The sequence below is a fragment of the Halichoerus grypus genome, chromosome 1, assembly GCF_964656455.1.
Source record: "Halichoerus grypus chromosome 1, mHalGry1.hap1.1, whole genome shotgun sequence".
In the NCBI taxonomy this organism is placed as follows: domain Eukaryota; kingdom Metazoa; phylum Chordata; class Mammalia; order Carnivora; family Phocidae; genus Halichoerus; species Halichoerus grypus.
The window spans coordinates 66,781,820-66,804,424 of NC_135712.1; the positions used below are offsets into that span (position 1 = coordinate 66,781,820).

The following is a 22,605-nucleotide window of genomic DNA, read 5'->3' on the forward strand; positions in this document are numbered from 1 at the left end:
CAGGTGCCCCAGTGGTATACTTTGGATTATTAATTTTCCAAGATGATGTTTTCAGGGGTCTATGAGGTCTAAACTATTTTCACAATAATACTGATGTTTTTCATTCTCATTCTCTCACGAGTGTACAGTGGAGTTCACCAGAAGCTACATGACATTAGTTGATGTCACTGCTCTCACAACTAGTGGAATACATACTTATGTTCTTGTATTTTAATAATGTCTCAGTTTTAATTTATAATACGGTAAGCATCACTAGATATAATCCTCACTGACAAAAGCTCATTGGGGAACTCAATTTTTTTTAAAGGTACAGCATTTATTTATTTTTTTAAAGATTTTTTTTTTTTTTTTTTGGACAGACAGAGACAGCGAGAGAGGGAACACAAGCAGGGGGAGTGGGAAAGGGAGAAGCAGGCTTCCTGCCGAGCAGGGAGCCCGATGTGGAACTCGATCCCAGGACCCTGGGATCATTACCTGAGCCGGAGGCAGACGCTTAATGACTGAGCCACCCACGCACCCCAGGTACAGCAGTTATTGAGTTTCCAAATATCACAGAAAATATGGAATGCTTCATGAAGTTGCATGTCATCCTTGTGAAGGGGTCATGCTAATCTTCTCTGTACTGGGGAACTCAATAATTTTTAAGTGCAAAGGGATCCTGAGACCAAAAATTTGAGAGCTACTTCTTCAGATTAAAAAGGAAAAAAAGCAATGACATCTTTTGAAAATTTTCTGATTTTATATTGCACATGTATCATACATAGCTCCTCAGAATCATTAAGTGGCCAATGGCAACTTAAAGTCTGTTCATTTATTCATTAACTCATTTATTTCAGAATCGTTTATTAAGTACCTAATTTGTAACTAGCACTGTACTCACGCTTGTGGGAACATAAAAGAGAGAAGTAATACTCTTGAATTGAGAACATACTTAGACAAAGACAAAGCTTTAGCCAGAATAACAGGAAATTTGAGGCATTACCTAATTAAATGCAAAATTTTGTGCCACAGACACATAGGAAAAGGCAAAGACCCAGAGAAGAGGGTTGATCAGGAAAGCTTAGAGAGAAGTCTATTGTCTGTCCAGAAGGGTTTGTTATTATGGGGATGACTCATTCACATAAGAACTATTCTTCCAAATAGTGATAAAATGAAATTTTTCTGGTAACAAGTAGAATATTTTCAATGCACACTGGGAAGTTAATATTCAAGAAATCTGATTATGATCAGCATGAAATCCTTTTAAGTGATACAGATCTCCTGCATGTAAATCAGTTAGCACAATACCTGAAACATAGCAGATGCTCAGTAACAGGCACTAATTCGGATTCTTATATTAACTTCAAAAGTTAGCCAAATTAGTAGTAAGAGGAGAAGTGTATTCAAACTCTTCTTTCAACAGCTTTTATCTTTTCCCTCCATTTCTGCCTGAACTGCCTAGGATTATCTTGACCTTCTTTCCCCCCTCCTCTCTTTTTCCTATAACTACAGAGGGGAGGGTGTATGTCAAAGAGTCATCCTAATTCATCTACTTCATCAACCTGTCATCTGACCTTGAGAAGCAGGAAGACTTTACAGGAGTGCATTTATCTAAAAGGTAAAAATCTGCAATATTAAGAACTATTTAAATTCGACAATTTTTGAGAAGCACTCAGAACAGTGCCTGCCACTGTAACCCATCAATATATATATATGTTCTTAATATTAACAACAGCATCATTAAGAATTTACCCCAACAACAGGGGCACCTGGGTGGCTCAGTCGGTTCAGTGTCTGCCTTCGGCTTAGGTCATGATCCCAGGGTCCTGGGATCGAGCCCCGAGTCCAGCTCTCTGCCTGGCAGGGAGCCTGCTTCTCCCTCTCCCTCTGCTTCTCCCCTCTGCTTGTTCTCTCTCAAATAAATAAAATTAAAAAAAAAAAAAAAAAAAGAATTTACCCCAACAACATAGGAATACACAGAGTTTTTTAACAAACAAAAACCCATGTGGCAAGAAAGCTGCATGGTTCTGGGAAATAGGAGTCATTTTATAGTCATTTCAGTAAGCTCCAATGGAAGCCTGAAGTCATTACACTGTCTTACGAGTTTTCACTTCATAAAATTCAGTCCAACTGATCTAACTGAATACTAAAGCCATTACTTGAGATATTTGTCCCTGGGGGGTACAGTAGTAGGCCGGTTTTCACAGGCATGTCTGCATTGCAGCCTTATCAAGGGACTTTGTTCTCTGTCACAGCAAGTTCTGTACTTTAAAAAATTAAAATCTAAAAGGGCAAAAATTACATGTGAGAACTGTTACTGTCAGGAGAAAATTACAATGAATGGAATGAATGGAAATGACAGACTTTTTTACATATACATAGTGATTTCAAAATAGAATCTTTTGAATTTTTCCTTCCTGGAAGTAGCAGCACCAAAGGTACTGTTTTCATTCTGTTATCATGACAAGTTCTTTCTGGGTAGTACAGTTGTTTTTCTTAGTTTATTTCCTGCAATGCAATTATTCCTTTCTAACTTTATTATTATTGTTCTTTCATTTAACATTGAAGTAGCCTAGGCAGCTGCAATTTTCATCCCACTTACTGTCAAAGTGTTAGGTAAGAAGAAGCTCAACTGAGCTCAGGATTTGGAAGTAGTGTGTAAGTTGAGTTTGCCTCAACCCTCATAAAAGGGAGTCCTAAAATATGTTTTGCAGAGTAGGGAAACAAATATTTCTCCATTTTGTTAGATTTAATAATTTCTTTTTAAAGCTTTTATTTATTTATTTAAGAGAGAGAGAGAGGGAGAGTGGGCACAAGCAGGGGAGGGGCAGAGAGAGAGGGAGAAACAGGCTCCCAGCTGAGCAGGGAGCCCAACACTGTGGCTCCATCCCAGGGATCCAGGATCATGACCTGAGCCAAAGACAGCCACTTAACCGAATGAGCCACCCAGGCGCCCCTAGACTTCATCATTTTACAAGCAAGAAACACTGCATGGAATGTGGGTACTTTTGACCATCATTGCACCCCCATCTACAAATGCTTAGGGTTATTTCTACAACTGTTTTTCCCAAATTACTGCCAGTTGAGGTATCGTATTGCCACTGGGCCCATATGATCCAAATGAATTTGATCCAGAATCGTTTCAAAGAGCTACGAGATGTTATTATCTGCTTCCGAAAATAAACTAAGAGATACATATAATTCAAATAGTATAATTACTAATACTGTTGTCTCAAGCATTCTAGAAAAACTCAAACCAAGACCTAAAACAAAAATAAGAAATACATTCAATAGGAAGGAAACAAAGTTATCACTGATTATAAGATCAGGTGCCTGTCTTCCTAGAAAACCCACAAGAATAAACTAAAAAACTACATACACTAATAAATAGCTGGATAAAAAAATAAACATACAAAAATAAATGGCTTTTAAAAATCTACTCATCACAACTAGCTAGAAAAATATAATAGGTAAAAATATTTTCCTTCATACCAGCTATAAAAAGTTTATATTTATAATATTTTTTAAAATTTGTAGACCTGTATGAAAACCCCAATCTTTTCACTGAGAGATGAAATGGACTTGCTAAGTGATAATGACATGTTCTTACATAGTAAGATAACAGTATTATCACAAGGTAGATTCTTTCTGAATTAACTTACAACACTTAATGAATTTTCACTTAAAATCCCAACAGAATTTGTTTAATATGAGTACATTATTTAACTCTAAAATTCACTTAGAGGAATAAAATTCAATAACATCTAAGAAAATACTGAGAAAGAAGAGTAATTAGGGAGGATGAATTGTTCTTTCAAATATTATAATATATATCAGTTGCTAAAATAGCATTTAAGAAATGTTTTACTGGCTTCAAAACTCATAGCGCAATACATGGTCCAAAAACAGATGCTGGAATTTATAAGAGTACAGTAATATAATAAAGATGATTTCAAAGTCAGTAGGAGTAAAAAGGATTATTCAGTAAATGGTACTGAAATAAAAGGTACTGTTATTTCCAACTTAACTAAAAAAGTCAGCAAACACCATACATCAAAATAAATAAGGAAAGGATGAAGAGTAAAATGTAAAAGGGAAATAAGCTATTAGGAGAAAATATTAGAATACTTACCTATTTTTAAGATACAGAAAGAATTTCTAAGTAAATAAAATAAGAATAAAATGTTAATGAGATTGGACTATATAAAAATATCAGTCCAATTTTTTTTTTTAAAGATAAATCTCAGTTTGGGCAAAGGAGTGGCAAAACAGGCACCCTCGCATGTTCTGACAGGAGAGTAAATGGAAACCACCTTTCTGTGAAGCACTTTGCCATATGTACCAAAGGCCTTTCATTCTTTTACTCCACAAATATCTGAGTGTCCACTTGGTGTTCAGCCCATGGTGAGTGAGGCCTGACCCAGGCCCTCGCGAAGGAGGCCTTCTTGAGGGGAGGAGAGACTTTAAAGAGTTAATTACTTACAGACTAACCACGTGATTCTAACTGAGCTAAGTGCTACTGGGAAATACAAGGTGCTCTGGTACAACGAGTAGCTGCCCCTGATTTGGGAGGCAGAGGCACTGTGATCAGGAAAGACTTCGATGAGAAAATGATATTTGAGCTAAGATCTGAAGGAAGAAGAGGAGTTAACCAGGGAAAGCTGCAGTAAGGGAAAATGGGAAAGGAGAAAAGAAAAGCTGGACTCTGTACGCAAAGGCCTTGAAGAAAGGAGAAGCAAACCTCTGGAAATACAAAAGCTGGGAAAAAAAATGTTTGTTTGGCCCGAGCTCAGGGAGAGGGATTAAGCTGATGAGGCAAACAGGGATTTCTACACCACACAAAAATTTTGGCCCTTAGCGTAAGGGTTATGGAAGACACTTAAGGGTTTTAAAAAGAAAAACAGGATGAGATTTGTTTTTTTTTAAAAACTGTCTCTGGTTTCAATATGAAAAATGGCCTGGATGGGGAGGGCAGGGGGTGCAGAGGGACCAGGGACGAGACTACTACAACTATGTTGGTGAGAGAGAGTAGGGTAACCCCGCCTAGAAGATGGCCATGGGGAATGAGAGAAGCAGGTGGATATGCTACATATTTAGGGTGTAAGTCACAGGGTCACCAGACACCACTTAGAGGGGCAATCAGATGACTCAGAGGTTTCTGGTGTAAGAAGGTTCATGCATAGTGCTGCAACTCGTGATAACATTCACACCCTTTGACCCAGTCATTCTCCTTCTAGGAAGCTATCCTAGGGAAATAATCAGAAACTTGAGCACGATTTGTTTTCAAAGATGCTCACTACAGTCTTATTTATAAATTTGAAGCTTCTAAGCAATCTAAATAATCAAAAGGAAAAAATTTTAAATTCATCATGATACTAGCATACAACAGTGTTAGCCATTTAAAAGTCACATTTAACATCAAGAGAAACTGCTCAGGACATGTGATGTGAAAAAAAAAAAAGCAGGCCGTGAAAATTAATACAACTTTATTTTTAAAATACAAAAAGTCCTGCATAAACAGTTATTGGAGTGTAACTAGTGGTTCTCTCTTGGACAATGTGTTTTTAAATTTCTTTGGATCTTCCCCTTTTTTCAATGTTCTCTACAATGAGGAAGTCATACTTTTATTTTTTAATTATTTCTATTTTTAAATAACATTTGTTGAGCATTTACTATGTGCTAGGCACTGTTCTACATGTTTTATGCATACAAACACACTTAATCTTGAAAACATTTGTAAGATACAGAGAAGTTAAGTAACTTGCCCAAAGTCACATGGTAAACCAGAATCTGAACCCATGCAAGCTGATTCCAGAGTTGCCCCGCATCAGGCTCCCTCCTCAGCGGGAAGCCTGCTCCTCCCTCTCCCACTCCCCCTGCTCGTGTTCCCTCTCTCACTATCTCCCTCTCAAATCTTAAAAAAAAAAAAAAAAAAGGCTTTGTGTTAGATGATTTTGCTCATCTATAAGCCAATAAGTGTTCTGAGCATATGTAAGGTAAGCTAGGCTAAGCTATGATGTTTGGTAAGTTAGGTGTATTTTTTTTTTTTTTTTTTTTAGATTTTATTTATTTATTAGAGAGAGAAAGAGAGACAGCATGAGCAGGGGAAGGGGCAGAGGGAGAAGGAGACTCCCCGCTGAGTAAGGAGCCCACCGCTGGCTCAATCCCAGGACTCTGGGATCATGACCTGAGCCCAAGACAGACACTTAACCAACTGAGCCACCCATGTGTTCAGTTAGGTGTATTAAATGCAGTTTTGACTTGAGATATTTTCAATTTATGTTGGGTTTATCAGGACTTAATCCCATCATAAGTTGAGGAAGACCTGTAAAGATCTCTTTCAAACTCAACAACAGAAAGACCAAACCTCCCAGCCCCAAACCAAAAAACACCTCAATTAGAAAATGGGAGGGACGCCTGGGTGGCTCAGTTGGTTAAGCTTCTGCTTTCGGCTCAGGTCATGATCCCAGGGTCCTGGGATGGAGTCCTGCATGGGGCTCCCTGCTCAGTGGGGTGTCTGCTTCTCCCTCTGCTCCTTCCCCACCCCCCCCAACCCCCACTTGTGCATGCGTGCATGCGCTCTCTCTCTCTCTCGTGCGCAAAAATAAGTAAAATCTTAGAAAATGGGCAAAGGACTTGAATAGACATTTTTCCAAAAAGATATACAAATGGTCAATAAACACGTGAAAAGATGCTCAACATCATTAGTCATTAGGGAAATGCATACCAAAACCATAATGAGATAACACTTCACACCTACTAGGATGGCTGGAATAAAAAATAGGGTAAGTATTGACAAAGATGTAGAGAAATTAAAACCCTCATACAGTGGGGTGGGAATGTAAAATGTTTCAGCTGCTTTAGAAAACCTTTTGGCAGTTCCTCAAAAGGTTAAACACAGAGTCACCATATGACTCAGCAATTCCCCTTCTAGGTATAAGCCCAAGAGCAATGAAAACATATATCCACATACAAACCTGTACATAAATGTTCATCGTAGCATTATTCATAATAGCCAAAAAGTGGAAACAACCCAAATGTCCATCAACTGATGAATGGATAAACAAAACGTGGTATATATTACAACCTGGATGAATCTTGAAAACATGCTCATGAAAGAAGCTAGACACAAAAGGCCATGTATTGAATGATTCCATTTATATGAAATGTCCCAAATAGGCAAATCTATAAAAACAGAAAGCAGATTAGTGGTTGCCAGGGGCTGGGGGTAAAGTGGAATGGACAGTGACTGCTTAAAGGGTACTGGGCTTCCTTATTGAGTGATGAAACGTTCTGGAATTAGACAGTGATGATGGTTGCACAACATCGTGCATATGCTAAAACCACTTAATTGTATACTTTAAAATGATAAATTTTATGTGAATTGTATCTAAATTTTTGTTTAAATTATCTTTAGTAAAAACAGAGCAGTTGCTCACAACTGCAGAGACCTTCTACTTTCTTTTTCATTTATGCTTAAGTATTAGCTTGAAAATGTCAAATCACTGTGCCTCATCTACAAAATAGGCTTATAATAGTACCATTCTAAGAGGGTTTGAAGAAGATTAAGAGAATTAACTTGTATAAAGCACTCAGAAGAGTGCCTGACACAATAGCTCTCAATAACTGTTAGCAATTAGTGGTCGTATTGTATTTGGAACCTAATCAGATATGAGAAAAAAATTACAGTTCCTATTTATCTCCAAATTACTGTCTAACAGACACCTCAGTGGATGGGAGATTTATTTGACTAAAATCAAGAAAGAGGGGCGCCTGGGTGGCTCAGTTGGTTAAGCGACTGCCTTCGGCTCAGGTCATGATCCCGGAGTCCCGGGATCGAGTCCCACATCGGGCTCCCTGCTCGGCGGGGAGTCTGCTTCTCCCTCTAACCCTACCCCCTCTTGCGCTCTCTCTCTCACTCTCTCTCTCTCTCTCAAATAAATAAAATAAAATCTTTAAAATCAAGAAAGAAAAAGCACAAGCTAAAATTTTATGTGCCTTTTGCTGGTCTAGCATTTAATTTTAAAATACAGTAAACATTTTGGTCTGGGATTAGAATGAGATGCCAAAGAGTTTTAGGTATTAATCCTGCTCTACCTGCCATGAGTACAAGGGGGTTCTAGACACCAAAAACCAAGTAATTCTTGAGAGATGTACGAGAAGGTCAACACGAGAAAAAGAAGTTTAGAGAAGCTAGAAGGGAAACTGGGTAATTTTCTAGTTCCTTCTGAGTTATTAATAGATATTCATAGAGCCACTTCACAGCAATGCTGCAAACATTAGACTACCAAACTCTAGACACCAAACTACAAAATAGAAGTTATACACATTCTAAAGCCAGACAATGGTTATGGACTCCTTTAGATTAAAAACAGCGCTGTTTCTTTCCTTTAAATTAACTATTTTTAGAGTTAACAGTAACTGTGTTATCTGACTATAAGGCAAAATATCAAAATGTTACAAGTCTCCAGGGAAGAAGAAGAAGCTGGCAAAATCTAATTGCTTAAGAGGATGAAAAAAAGACAGCTTTACATACTTTTCATATTTATGCAGTACTGTAGAGGTCAGGCAGCTGAATAGAACAGAGGGATAAAATTACAACCAAGAGTAAGCACTATAAATATAGTACCTGAAGCCACAAATAAAAGGACACATTCTACATGAGTCAAAAGTAAAAGGGACCGTAAGCTTAGTAATCATCTTCTCAGTCACAGGGGAACATAAATAATAACACATTAACAAATATTAAGTATCTACCACATTCAGTGAACCATGATACATGAACAAATACAACTTATAAGGTTATCAACTGTATAATGTTATCAACTACAGGTTTAGTCTAAAAAAAAAAAATCTTTTTTTTTTTTTAAAGATTTTTATTTTATTTATTTGACAGAGAGAGACACAGTGAGAGAGGGAACACAAGCAGGGGGAGTGGGAGAGGGAGAAGCAGGCTTCCCGCGGAGCAGGGAGCCCGATGTGGGGCTCGATCCCAGGACCCTGGGATCATGACCTGAGCCGAAGGCAGACGCTTAACGACTGAGCCACCCAGGCGCCCCTAAAAAAAAAAAAAATCTTAACACAAATTGTCCTTCTAAAACGTCCAATAAAACTTTCCTATCTGCAAATGGTCAAAAACAGGATTAGAAATAAAGGATTCTCTAGAGATAAAGAAACCACTGCTAAGAATGTGAGAATGCTACTAAAGAGACATTATTATGATGATTACTTGTAGTCCTACCTGTATCTGTTCTTTTCATTCCCATCCTGAATCGTATCTGCTTGCCATGAAGGACCTCAGAAAGGTGTTTAACAGTCCAGTGTTGTGCTGGCCAATCAAAAGCCATGTTACAGAAGATTGCAGGTTGTTGTAAAGACATTATAATTTCTTTTGCTTTCTCTGGTGTAAAAGGTTTGACGTGTTCACCTAAGAAGAGAAATAGATAACTATAAAGTTATTTCATATAATATGAAGGAAAAATAGCTAATATCATTTCTATTATGGTAAATCTTTCTATGCAATTATACTACATTTTACACTTCATTTATTACTATTTACATAAATATTTGACCTCAAAACTGTAATTCTTAAATGATTTTTTCATATGAAATTTTAAATGTTGGAAAATATTTACAATTTTCATGTCAAAAAATGTTTTTAAAAAAGGCTTTCCAACTATATTTAAATTTTAAAAGACACAATTTTCTGAAAATTGTATTTCCTAAATAGAGGGTTGTATACGAAATGCTGATGGGAACTACTCTAGAACTAGAGTTGCTGGAGTCAGGTATAATTCTACTTGCTATATCATGTGTTTACCCAAAAAGACTACTGAATTCATACATCAGTCAAAGGGGTGAGGGGGGGATTATTTTCATTCACGATTTAAAAAGGTAAAAGATGTACTAGGATGGATATTGGTGTTAATCCTTGACTTCAAATGCATCCATAAACAGTATAAGGGATATGTACAAACAAATACTGTGACTTACTGAGTACTTCAATAAATTTCACAGAATCATAGACTATAAGTAAATCTTGGATAGGATGTAATGATAAGTATTTGCTAAATAAAAGAACAAGTAAGTTTCCCCTTAAAGACATCTTAAAAGGAAAGTTTTTTGGGAAAGTCAAAAAATACTTCATACTCTCACTCCTGATATATAGATACATATCTATATCATCAGCATATATTTATGATTCTCTAGATTTGATTCTCTAGAATAGTCAGCTAAACCCTCTAATTCATTATCCATTCTGTAATTACGCTTAATTCAAAAAAATTAAGAAAAGCTCATAAATAATCCAAATTCTTCCATCATCCAACTTTCTTCTAAACTTTCTGATATGGGGCGCCTGGGTGGCTCAGTCGGTTAAGTGGCTGCCTTCTGCTCAGGTCATGATCCCAGCGTCCTGGGATCGAGCCCCATGTCGGGCTCCCTGCTCAGTGTGGAGTCTGCGTCTCTTTCTCCCTCTGCTCCTCCCCACTGCTCGCTCGCTCGCTCTCTCTCTCAAATAAATATTTTTAAAAAAATAAAAATAAAATAAACTTTCCGATAAAAGGAAGAGGGATGGGGAAGGAGTCATCAAGGAATTTGAGTAATTTGCACTTGTCTGAATGCAAGGCTTGTTTTTAAAGAAAATGAAAATTTAAGTCAATTTGGCCCCTTTGCTCAGACAAGGGCAAATACTCAGAAGCCTTCCCTAAGCCCTTGATGAAAGTAAGCAAGACATGTGAGGACAGTCTGTCATTGTCTACACAGTCAGGGCTCCCAAGTGAGGAGATAAGGGTGGACACTCAGAGGGAAAAGGCAGTAGAAGAGCTGGGGGCTGGGTGGGGGGAGGAAGAGAGAAGACACCCTTGGGTATCTCGAAGTAAATGAAGCCCCAAGCTTATCTTTAAGTGCTAAGGAGCCTATAAGGGAAACAGGATGTGACCAGGAATAAAATTTTCTATCCTTCCTTGAGGTTCTTGTTTTCCACTTTTGACATGTTTGATAAATTCACATTAGGGGACTTGACCCATATTCGCCTATAAATGTTAAGTACAAGGTTACCTGGATTGCGACCCACCAAACCTTCCTGGACTTGGAGTGCCTGGATTCCGTGTACACGAAAAATGGACAAGCCGCATTTTTTATTATATATTTTTTAAGTTTTGCTAGGCTGTGAGAAGCTGTAATACATTCATGGTAATACTTTGTTGTTTGTGGCACATAAATTAGTACTATCCTTTGGCAAACAACTGTAAAAATGAAGCAGAAGTCTCAAATAACCACCCATTAACCTAGTAACTCATGTTATAGGAATTTGCTTTTAACAAAGTAATCATCAGCTATATGAATATTTATATATATTATATATGTATACATATACACATAAAATATCTACTACCATAATACAAAAACTGAAAATATGAACAGCCTAATGTCTAAAAGTAGAAAAATATTTACTGAATATTACTAAATGTTATGTAAATTTTTTCCCGTGGTACATTACATTCATTAGCAATAAAAATGAGGGCTATGGAGAAATGCGTGGAGATGCAGAGACTGGAATTGACTCAGAGAGCTACTGTACTAGCCAAGTAAAAAGTGTTACAGTAAGGCCCTGAACAACGTGGGGGGGGGGGGTAGTAAGGAGGGCAGAGATGGTAGATATATAGAAATACTAAGATAATAGTATCAAAGACTATTACAACCAAAGATGTGGGGTGGGAGGCAGATGCAGCCATAAGGGATATTGAGGTTTCCAGACTTTGTGACTTGACATAAAAAAAGTTAGGAGCAGCAGCTCATTCTGGTGGGAAGATGAAGAGTTTGGTTTTGAACATCATCATCATCATAATAATGCATTTCTTCATATGATGCTTTACTATTTGCCATGTACGTTTATATACATTAAAACTGCTCATCTGATCATCTAAGAAGCCTACAAAACAGGCAGAGAAGACATTTTATCTCCATTATCCAAAAGAAGAATAGGAAGCTCAGATGTCAAAGCTCAACACACCAGTGACGAACTGGAACTACAGGTCAGGTTCCCTGATTCCAAGTGCAGTGCTCTTTCCACTGCACCATCCTGCTTCCAGAGAATTCAAACTGTGGGACCTACATGAACACTACAAACTCAGGAGAGACAGTATAATCTGAAAAGAGAGGTAAGTTTCGGAAAGCTGTAGACCAATTAATGGATAATAAATCCAGGTGTGCTGTCGGGGAAAGAGGCATGTTTTGGTTTGTGCCTATGTGGACAGGGGTTGGTGGGATAATACCTGTAGTAGAGACTTCTAGTTGCCTACCTTATCCCATTCCCACTTTCTTCTTCCTTACTAACAGAACTCTGCGCAATGAGTGTGGCTGAAAAATTACAATTCCCAGACTCCTACACAGATACAAGTGGCCAGAGATGTATCTGGAAGTTGCCTAGTCAGTCTTTTTGCCCTTAGCCTTCTCTCCTACATTTTGCCTGGAAAACAGACATAATGGTTAGCCACCTTGAGAGATCAAAGGCCCAGGGGGCGCCTGGCTGGCTCAGGTGGTAGAGCATTTAACTCTTGATCTTGGAGTCATGAGTTCAAGCCCCACATTGGGCTTAAACAAACAAACAAACAAAAGCCCAGGAAATTGCAAACCTCAGCTGAAAGAATGCAAAAACATCCATCTTTGTGCTACTAAATCAATACCAGCAAAATTCTACCTCCTAAATCCCTTTACATATAAAAAGTAATTCTTATAGTCAAGATTGTTACTAGTTCATAACTGGTTTAACACCTTGCCTTCTGAGGCTATTGTTTTCAAGGACAACCATATTCTCTCTATAAAATACTCTGTGACTTACACTGAATGAATCATGGCTGGTCTGACCTGTAGCACTCTTTCAGTTCTATAGTTACAAAATATTCAAGCTTTGAAGACTTTTTTTCTAGAACTTTAAAGGGCAGATAAAAAGAGAAGCACCAGCCCTTTTGGGGTAGGGAATCATTTATTCTGCTTATTTTATTTTATTTTATTTTATTTAAAGATTTATTTATTTGTCAGAGAGAATAAGAGAGAGAGAGAGAGAGAGCACACAAGCAGAGGAGTGGCAGGCAGAGGGAGAAGCAGGCTCCTCCCTTAACAAGGAGCCCAATGCGGGACTCGATCCCTGGACCCTGGGATCATGACCTGAGCCGAAGGCAGACGCTTGACCGACTGAGCCACCCAGGCGTCCCTATTCTGCTTATTTTAATCAGAGCCAATAGATCTGGCTTTGAACGTTCCCCAAAAAGTTCTCATATTTGGGTAAGATATATCTTGCCACCCTTCCACAAATAAATACATGGTCATTAGTAACACATGAGTAGTGTTTTGGCACTACTTTTTGAATAGCTTCAAAGAAATACTTTTTCCTCTAACATAATGCCTTTTAAAAAAGTAGTTAATGATCTGATTTAAAAATCCCAGACATCCCAGAAGTTATTTAACAAGAGACCTTAAAAACTAAAATTTGCTGAGAAAGCACCTGGCCCAGTGACTGGGATATATTAAATGCTCAAACGTTTGCTAAATGAATAAAAAGTGCAATAAAGTGTGTACAGAACAGGCAGTAGGATGCTCACCATAACAAGAAATTAGCATATTTACAGAATCTCAGGCCTATCAATGAAATAAAACAATCAGTTGGTTGTGACATAAAAGTAATTTGGTTTCTGATAGTTTAATCAACAATGAACTGGGCCATTAAATTAACAAATTAAAGTGTTACAATTTCCTTTAAAGAAGAATGCAATCTACATTGTATTAATTAAATAGCCTAGGGATGCACTCAGTCACTCCAAGCCAGGAATATCTGCAAAGAGCATAAAAATTCTGAAGCAACCCTGAGAGCCTTTAAAGGATAAGTGTATTTAGGTCTAAACTTGCAGCAAGCAACAATTTCTAATGAAATGACTTAGAAACTGCTGAAAAAAAGATTAGTGATCTAGGTGTTGCACATAGTCTTTTCTCCCTCTAAATGTAGCACGTTATTCTTACAATTTATTAAAGCTTTGGTTTCAACTAATTCTTTGGAGATAGTGAAACATGATTAAAAAGCAAACTGCCTCTTTCTCAGCAATTTTTTCTTTAATTAATGCAAGCTACATGATAATTTGAAACCTAATTTCTCTGAATTTGTTAGCAATCTGCCTTCCTCCATCAATTAATACCTGGCTTGGATTTGTAGCTGAGATTTAGAATTCAAGACGAGAATAAGGAAAACTTACCAAGTTTCCAGAATTCGTTCCTAATATTGATAGAATACAACAAAGACAAAGATCCTGAAACTGAAATTAACTCATCTCTCATGTCAGGTATAATTTTAATAGAATTGTTAATAACTAAAAATTTCAATTAAATTTTATTAGATTTTATTAAAATCTTATTTAAAAGTTTTTAGAAGGTGACAGAAGAGCAGGTCACAAAACTGGGTCCTGGCATAGTAATCTAAATTATTTCTAAATATATACATGTAAGCCTATGATGGTTTCATCAATCTAACAACTCTGTATATACAAGAAATTAAAAAACTTCTGGAATGGTAGATACTAGGGTAAAAAATAATGAACATCTAGGCCACATCAGAAAAACACTGATGGAACTATGCAAGTACTACTTAACAAAATGACTATATTCATACCAAAGACCAAATGGTAAAACTTACACCAACGATAATTTTTCATTTTATAGTCACTATTTTAAAAATGTCAATATAAACCAAGAAAATTCTCCTAAAAGTTAATATAAGTTGTTAACTTATATGCTTAAGTAAATGATGCTTAAGTAAAATGATGATCAGTCATAAACCCTTCGAATTTCAAGGTCTAGAAGGTGGTGCCACTGACGAAACCATAAACAGAAGTGTTGAGGCTGTTATGACATAATCTTTCCAATACCAATGCTTGGTACGATAGTGAACACCGAAGCAGGTTCAGGCTGGGAACAGAAGACAGTTATGTGCTGGACACTTCACATCCTCTTCTTCCCATCTTCTTACATTTGTAACTCTTGCCCAGTCAAGCCAGAAAATCATCTTCTCCTCCTCACTTTAATCCATTTATGCCAGAACTCATAAATAGTACTTGTAAGTTCAAAACAAATACTGGTCCTACACTTAAAGTAAGGAAAAGTACATCTATATTTTAAATGAAATTAATACTAGAAAGAATAGGGGTGCTCGGGTGGCTCAGTCGGTTGGGCGTCTGCCTTCAGTTCAGGTCATGATCCCAGAGTCCCAGGACAGAGCCCTGCATCAGGCTTCCTGCTTAGCAGGGAGTCTGCTTCTCCCTTTGCCCCTCAACCCTCTTGTGCTCGCTCTCTCTCTCAAATAAATAAATAAAATCTTTACCAAAAAAAAATACTGGAAAGAATAGTGTCTCAAAAACTAAAATTCTTTAAAAGGCTCCAAAGTATCTTCAAAATTTCTACCAAAATGTTTCCATCTAGCTCTTCAGAATTTCACTAGGAAAATTTTCTGTATTTCAAAATAAAATGGCTATTTTATCTAACTATTCATCAAAAAAATTCAACAGCAGTCTTAAAAAGATATCTGCACACTCATATTCATAGCCACACATTTATAATAGCCAAAAGATGGAAGCAACTCAAACGTCCATTGACATCATACAATGGAATATCATTCAGCCTTAAAAAGGAAGGAAATCTTGTCATATGCTACAACATTAATGAATCTTGAAGACATTATGCTAAGTGAAAAAAGCCAGTCACAAAAAGACATATACTGTATTATTCCACTTGCATGAGGTATCTAAAATAGGTGAATTCATGGAAACAAAGCAGGATGGCAGTTACCAGGGGCTGAGGGGAGAGAGGAAAGAAGAGTTGTTTACTGAGTACAGAGTTTCAGATTTGCAAGATGAAAAAGTTCTAGAAATCTGTTTCACAAAAATGTGAATATACTTAACACTACTGAGTTGTCCACTTAAAAATGGTTAAGATGATAAATTTTCGTCGTTTGGTTTTTACCACGGTTAAAAAAATTCAATGGTATAGTTTTTCTGTTATTTGTCCTTATCAAATATAAAGTACTTAGCTACACATGAATTATATATATATGCTCTAGCATGGAAAATTGTTTACATAGGCTTTTGCTTTTCTTTAAACTCCCCTGCCTCCTCCTGCCATTTTTTTTTTTTTAAATGAAAAAAGAAATGACAGAGTATGGCATCTCCAACTGAGGAGGAGTAAATCCAGTCATATAGGAATGTCAGCTCTCTAAGAAACTCAAGTCCCTACAACTCTGGAATGAAATTTTTCCTTGGGAATGTCAACCTTAAAACAGCCAGTTATTTTACCACCAAAACGCGCTTATTTGGGAATAGCAGGGGAATTACAATTCAGGAGAAGCAAATTGACTTTAGGAGGGAATTGGGAAGTTTTGAACAAAAGTTCATTGGCAAAAAACAAGAGTTGGAGGTTGTGGCGGTTTCTCATTGGCTGCAAGGGGTGGTTAGTCCGTTGTTGCTGGGGCAGGGAGGGATCTTCCTTCTTTTAAAAGCAGGAGATAAATTCTTACATGAAAAGTGTCCTCCCTTATCAAGTTACTTCTTATCTGCCTTCTTCCTGCTGATGATATGTTTACTCATTTCAAGAAAGACTGGAATAAGAGTTACTAAGAATACATTCTTCTCTTCATCAAGACATAAACCTGGCTACAATTAAAGCTACCAGAGCCCAAGAGAAAAACATAACCTCAGTCTGAAAGGTGGAATCAGATTCAAAGAATTGCAACTTTTAATTTCACTGAAAAGCTTCAAACAATGTGTGATCCTCTAACATCTCACACTCAGAATTTAAGTTGATTCTTAACATTAAGTAGTTTCATGTTCGTTGGTTGGTTTTTTAAGAATTTATTTTAGAGTAATTCTAGGTTTATAACAAAATTGAGAAGGTACAGATTTCCCATATATCCCCTTCCCACATATGCATAGGCTCCCCCGTTATCAACATCATTCACCAAAATGGTACATTTTTTTTTAACCAGGATAACTTCTTTTTTTTGACACATCATAATCACCCAAAGTCCATAGTTTATCTTAGGGTTCAGTGTTAGTGTTGTACATTCTACGGATCTGGACTAAAATATAAAGACATATAACCATCATTATATCATACAGGGTATTTTCATTGCTTTAAAAATCCTCTGTGCTCTGGCTATTGATCATAACCTGAGCCAAAATCAAGAGTCGGACACTCAACTGACTGAGCCACCCAGGTGCCAAGGAAACAGATCATCTTTATTAAATAAAATATTATGAACTATAAGCTATAATAGCAGTAACATGGTTCTTTATTTTGCATTTTTAAGGTCCCCTTTATTTTCTTTTTTTTTTATAAGTACATTTTTTTTTTAAGATTTTATTTGAGGGGCGCCTGGGTGGCTCAGTCGTTAAGCGTCTGCCTTCGGCTCAGGTCATGATCCTGGGGTCCTGGTATCGAGCCCCGCATTGGGCTCCCTGCTCAGCAGGAAGCCTGCTTCTCCCTCTTCCACTCCCCCTGCTTGTGTTCCCTCTCTCACTGTGTCTCTGTCAAATAAATAAATGAAATCTTAAAAAAAAAAAAAAAAGATTTTATTTGAGAGAGAGACGGAGTGAGAGAGCAGGGGGAGGAGCAGAGGGAGAGGGAGAAGTAGATTCCCTGCTGAGCAGGAGCCCCAACAAGGGGCTCAATCCCAGGATCCTGGGATTACGACCTGAGCCAAAGGCAGACACTTAACCCACTGAGCCACCCAGGGGCCCCTAGGTCCACTTTATTTTCAAATAAGGATTCTAATATATTTGATTATCAATATGATCACGTTTTGCTTTTAATAACTTTCAAGCTGTTACTTCAAACAGAAAATATCACATCCTTGAAGGCAAGACGATTATTTTTCTATCCCTAGAGCTTAGCACAATGTTTGGCATAAACTGATGCTAAATAAATGTTTTCTGAATTCACACCTCATTTTTAGCAATGTATATAAAATATTGAAGTTTTATTAAAACTAACGACTTGTTTTCTCTACTTCTGCAAAATGAGCTCTTGAGCACAATCAAAAACAGTCTCAAAACAAAGGGATCCACAATGTGTGGAACAAAGGTCCACAATTTCATGCTCACCTCCACCAGGTTCCTTGCCTGTTCCCTGCATGGTAGTTATCACTAGCAGATTCCTAATCACCCTCGCCCCTACAGCAACCATTCTAAAGCTTCTTCACTTTCAAATTCCCAATACCTCTCTCCACTTCCTCACTCTTTGAGGTGCCTTGCTCTATTTTTTTTCTTATAACACTGAAACCCATGATTTCCCTCTTCTTCACATCAACATTTCTGGTTGACCCTGCTCTTGTTTGGTTTTTCAAAGGACACAATCTTCCTTCTTTTCACCTGCATTCTCTGCTACCAATTCTACTCTAGTAGAACCAGTCTGTCTCCTCACCTTCCTCCCTGCCCTCTGGGCCTTATGTGACTCAGGCTTTTCTCCACTCACTCCTACTTCCAGCCTTGACTGCCAGAAATGGCCTCTTCCATTCGTCGCCATTTTCAAACTATACCAAACTCAAATTACTCTAGGAAGTACAGACCAATCCAGTTTGCATTAGTTCTTTCTTCTCTCAGCCCCAAAGCACTGAAGGTGTGTAATATTTACTTCCCAATTAATTCCTTCCTGCTTGTGGATATGTCTTATACTACAACTCTTTTTATCTGCATCTTTTCCCCCCAAACTATATTTACAAGCTATTTTAAAGCAAGGTCTGTCTTCTACCTCACTGTACGAGTCTTCTGTTTACAATATACATTCCAATATTTTTTGATAATGGACTGGTAGTAAGTTTGCTCAAAAATTAACTTTCTTATGACTCCCACAATATTCATCATTATCCTGAATATACTGACCCTTTCACATTGTGTATTTAATGTATGCACTTTTTTTTTACCCTTTGTTCACATATGCCTTATGTAATTTAAAGCAAAGCCTTCTCTTCCGGTAGGATTTTCTCTATTTAACTTACTTTGTAATGGTAATAAGCAGTCATCCCAAACTGGTGATTCTGGGGAGGATGACAGTTTAAAATGTGATTGAAAGTTCCACAGATAGGATACTGAGAATCTAATACAAAAATACGAAGTCACCTGCAAAAATGTGTATTTATGCTGCATTTTTCAGGGGAGCAAATCCATATTTTCATCAGATTTTTTTCCCTCCTTAGGACTTCAAAATTAAGAATCACCAGTTTCTTCTGGGGCACCTGGGTGGCTCAGTCAAGTTAGATGTCCAAGTGTCTTAATTTCGGATCCGGTCATGATCTCAGGGTCGTGCTCTGGAGCCCTGCATGGGGCTCTGTGCTGGGCATGGAGCCTGCTTAAGATTCTCTCTCTCCCTCTCCCTCTGCCCCCCACCCATGCTTGTGCTCGCTCTCTCTCAAAAAAAAAGATTCACCAGCTTCTTCAAAAAGTTAAACATGGAATTATCTTATAACCTAGCAATTCCAATTTTATATATATGCCCAAGAAAACTGAAAACACATGTTACACAAAAACATGTGCATGAATGCTCACAGCAGCATTACTCATAATAGCCAAAAAGTGCAAACAACTCAAATGCCATCAACTGATAAATGGATAAACAATGTGGTATTACCATACCATGGGATATCACTAGGCCTTAAGAAGGAATGAAGTATTGATAAATGCTAAAACACAGATGAACCTTGAAAATATTATGCAATGTGAAAGAAGCCAGACACAAAAAGCCCCATATTATATGATTCCATTTGTACGGAACATCCAGAGTAGGCAAATATCCACAGAGAGTAGATTAGTGACTGCCAGAGGCTGGGGAGAGGGTCTAATTGGGAGTGACTACTAATAGATAACAGGTTTCTCAGTGTGTTGAAAATGCTCTGGAATTATAGTGGTAATGGCTGCACAACTTCGTGAACATACTAAAAACCAATGAACTGTATACATTAAAAGGGTGAATTTATGGAAAGTGAATACTAAATCTAAAAAAACCTCTCCTTTTACCCAGCTGCATGCTTGATATCTTTTGCATCATCTTTCCAAATCTAAACTCTATGCATTCACTCATTACTCCCAACCACCTCTTCTTCAGGTTTCTAATTTACATGTAGTTTCTCAGGTTGGAAAATTACAGAGCTCTCTAAGTTCTTTTCTCTCAGTTCAACATCCATCAGTCACCAATGCCAGGCCTTTCTTTAGTAATAAAAATGGTTGCCACTAATGAATATGTAATTCCTGCCAAACACTATGCTAGATGATCCCCAATTATCTTTAACTCTTACACTAATCATGCATTTTACAGAAGACAAAATTGAGGCTTAAAGGGTAAGTACCTGTTCTTTAGTCTTTCTCCCTCCCATCTATCCTCCTGATCCTCCTAAAATCAAACCTGATCATGTTACTCCCTTACCTAAAGCTCTTTAAAGGCCTCCTACTGTCATAAAGTCCAGACTCCTTAACTTGGTATAAGGTGCCCTTCACGATCCCACTTCCCTCACCACTTCTAATACCAGCTTCTTTCGGTTCCTGGACCATGCCATGCTCTTTCTCCTCCTGCCTTTGGACTTGGCACAGAGTTCTCTCATTCATTCACTCAACAAATATGTACTAAGTGTCCACTATGTGCCTGGGCTTGGGCCATATGGTGAATAAAACAGATAGAGGTCCTGCCCTCAAGGTACTTAAGGTCAAGTGGAGGAAACAATAATAAACAAGTAATTTCAGATTGTAATAAGTGAAATGAAGGAAGCAGGAACAATAGATGTTAGGAGTCAGGGGAAACTAAAACGACTGTTTTAGATAGGTTGGTCTGGTAAGAACTCAGGTGGTGACATACTCTGAAAGCTGAAGATTAAGAAGCCAATTACGTGAAAAGTAGACAAGAGGAGGAGGAAGTGAGTGACAATAGATGCTCCTGGAGACATAAGCAGAGCCCAAACCAAGGATTTCTGTAGGCCATGGTTAAGAGTTTGAATTTTATTCTAAGTGCAATGTAATTCATTGAAGAGTTTTATGTAAGGGAGTGTCACTTTTTTTGCTGAAGGTGTGAGAAGGGATTGGAGAAGGGATTGGAGGGGCACAAGATAAAAAACAGGATCCCGTGGCCTTAAGATATAGCAGTGGTTTAGGTGAGAAATGTGGATCATCTGGACAAGGGTCTGATAGTGAAGGTGGGGAAAAGTAGACAAATTAGATGCAGAATTGACCTGACTTGCAAAGTCACCCACTGAAAGTGAGAAAGAGATGAAGAGAGGATATATAGAGTTTGGGGAATTGTCATGGGGGGAAGTAAGCTTACCACAGAAACAGAATCAGAGGATCTCAGGCCCATACTGAATGAATATTCAAGAGGTTGATCATTTTCATTTTATACTGTCATCAGTTTGCCCAGGACTTTTTCCAGAAAAATTCAGCCATGTAAGTGCAGGTGTAAAGAGAACAAAAGGTTGGGTTCATCAAGAGTATGAGTTCTGCCAGAAGAATAAAAGGAAGGGAAGGACAAGAGAATGGTGCACCTTCAGAGGAGAGATCATGACAAAATAGAGCATGCATTATAAACTGGATAAGGGGGTACAGATGTACAGAAAATGTAAGAATCAATGGATGGGAGGTATAGATGAAGTTCAAGAATTGTATCCTAGGGGTGCCTGGGTGGCTCAGTTGTTAAGTGTCTGCCTTTGGTCCTGGGATCGAGTCCCGCATCAGGATCCCTGCTCAGTGGGAAGCCTGCTTCTCCCTCTCCCACTCCCCCTGCTTGTGTTCCCTCTCTCGTTGTGTCTCTCTCTGTCAAATAAATAAATAAAATCTTAAAAAAAAAAAAAAGAATTGTATCCTTGGGGTACATAAGGGAGTTTATAAGGACAAGAGACTGGTCATACAGGACAAAATTATAATTGTTTCCTCCGCTTGGATTGGTCATTTCCTGCTCTAGGCAAACAGGAGTATTTGATCTCCAACCACAGCCATCCTGTTTTTCTGCTCCCTGTCTTCCCACAACTCCCCCGCACTACCACCTAAGTTTGTCACGATCTCATTCAATCTTAAAGACCCACCTCCAACTACTCCTTCCTTGAAGCATTTATGTTTTCCCCACAGGGATCTCTCCTCCTGGTGACAGCCCTCACCCAGTGTGTACTGCTAGTATTATTCATGTTATCAGGTATTAATCATTCTTTTCCTTTCTAGGCCCCTTTACTCAACTGGAAAAAAAGCATTATTATAAACAATCAGAAGTCTCTAGATTCTCCAGTAGCAGTACCCAGAACTGTGCCAGGCACGGAGCAATCACTCAATAAAGGCTAACAGAGATCTCTGGCACATGGGCCCCCCCAACCTCACTGGTTACCTAAGGCAGGGTTCCACCAAAATTTAACAAAAGCTCATAACCTCTGTTCATAGAAGTCCCAGTCCCAGATATTTCCATTTACCTCAAGAGTGGGCTCCACTTTCACAGATTTAATTTAATCCATTCAAACCACCCTCATGCGTGAATCAGCCCTGGCAGGATGTGGGGATACAGGGCCTGCACGATGACTGGAAATCTGAATGCCTCAATTTGAGAAAAGCCACGTTCACTAAAAAA

General features: G+C 38.0%; 1 protein-coding gene and 1 pseudogene across 2 annotated transcripts in view; both read right to left on the minus strand.

The window, feature by feature from the left end:
- The window catches only part of HSPBAP1 (HSPB1 associated protein 1), a 60,459-nt gene that overhangs the window by 36,435 nt on the left and 1,419 nt on the right, over nt 1-22,605 (minus strand). The window contains exons 2-3 of one of the 2 annotated variants that reach the window (XM_036107393.2): nt 22,451-22,597; nt 9,221-9,406 (exon numbers count right to left, since the gene is read on the minus strand). In XM_036107393.2, coding sequence (XP_035963286.1) covers nt 9,221-9,359 — 139 coding nt within the window. In that variant the 5' untranslated portion in view covers nt 9,360-9,406; nt 22,451-22,597. The remainder of the gene's footprint in view (nt 1-9,220; nt 9,407-22,450; nt 22,598-22,605) is intronic. The other variant, XM_036107391.2, reaches the window with a different exon arrangement.
- Nucleotides 555-625, minus strand: LOC118545308 (U6 spliceosomal RNA; annotated as a pseudogene).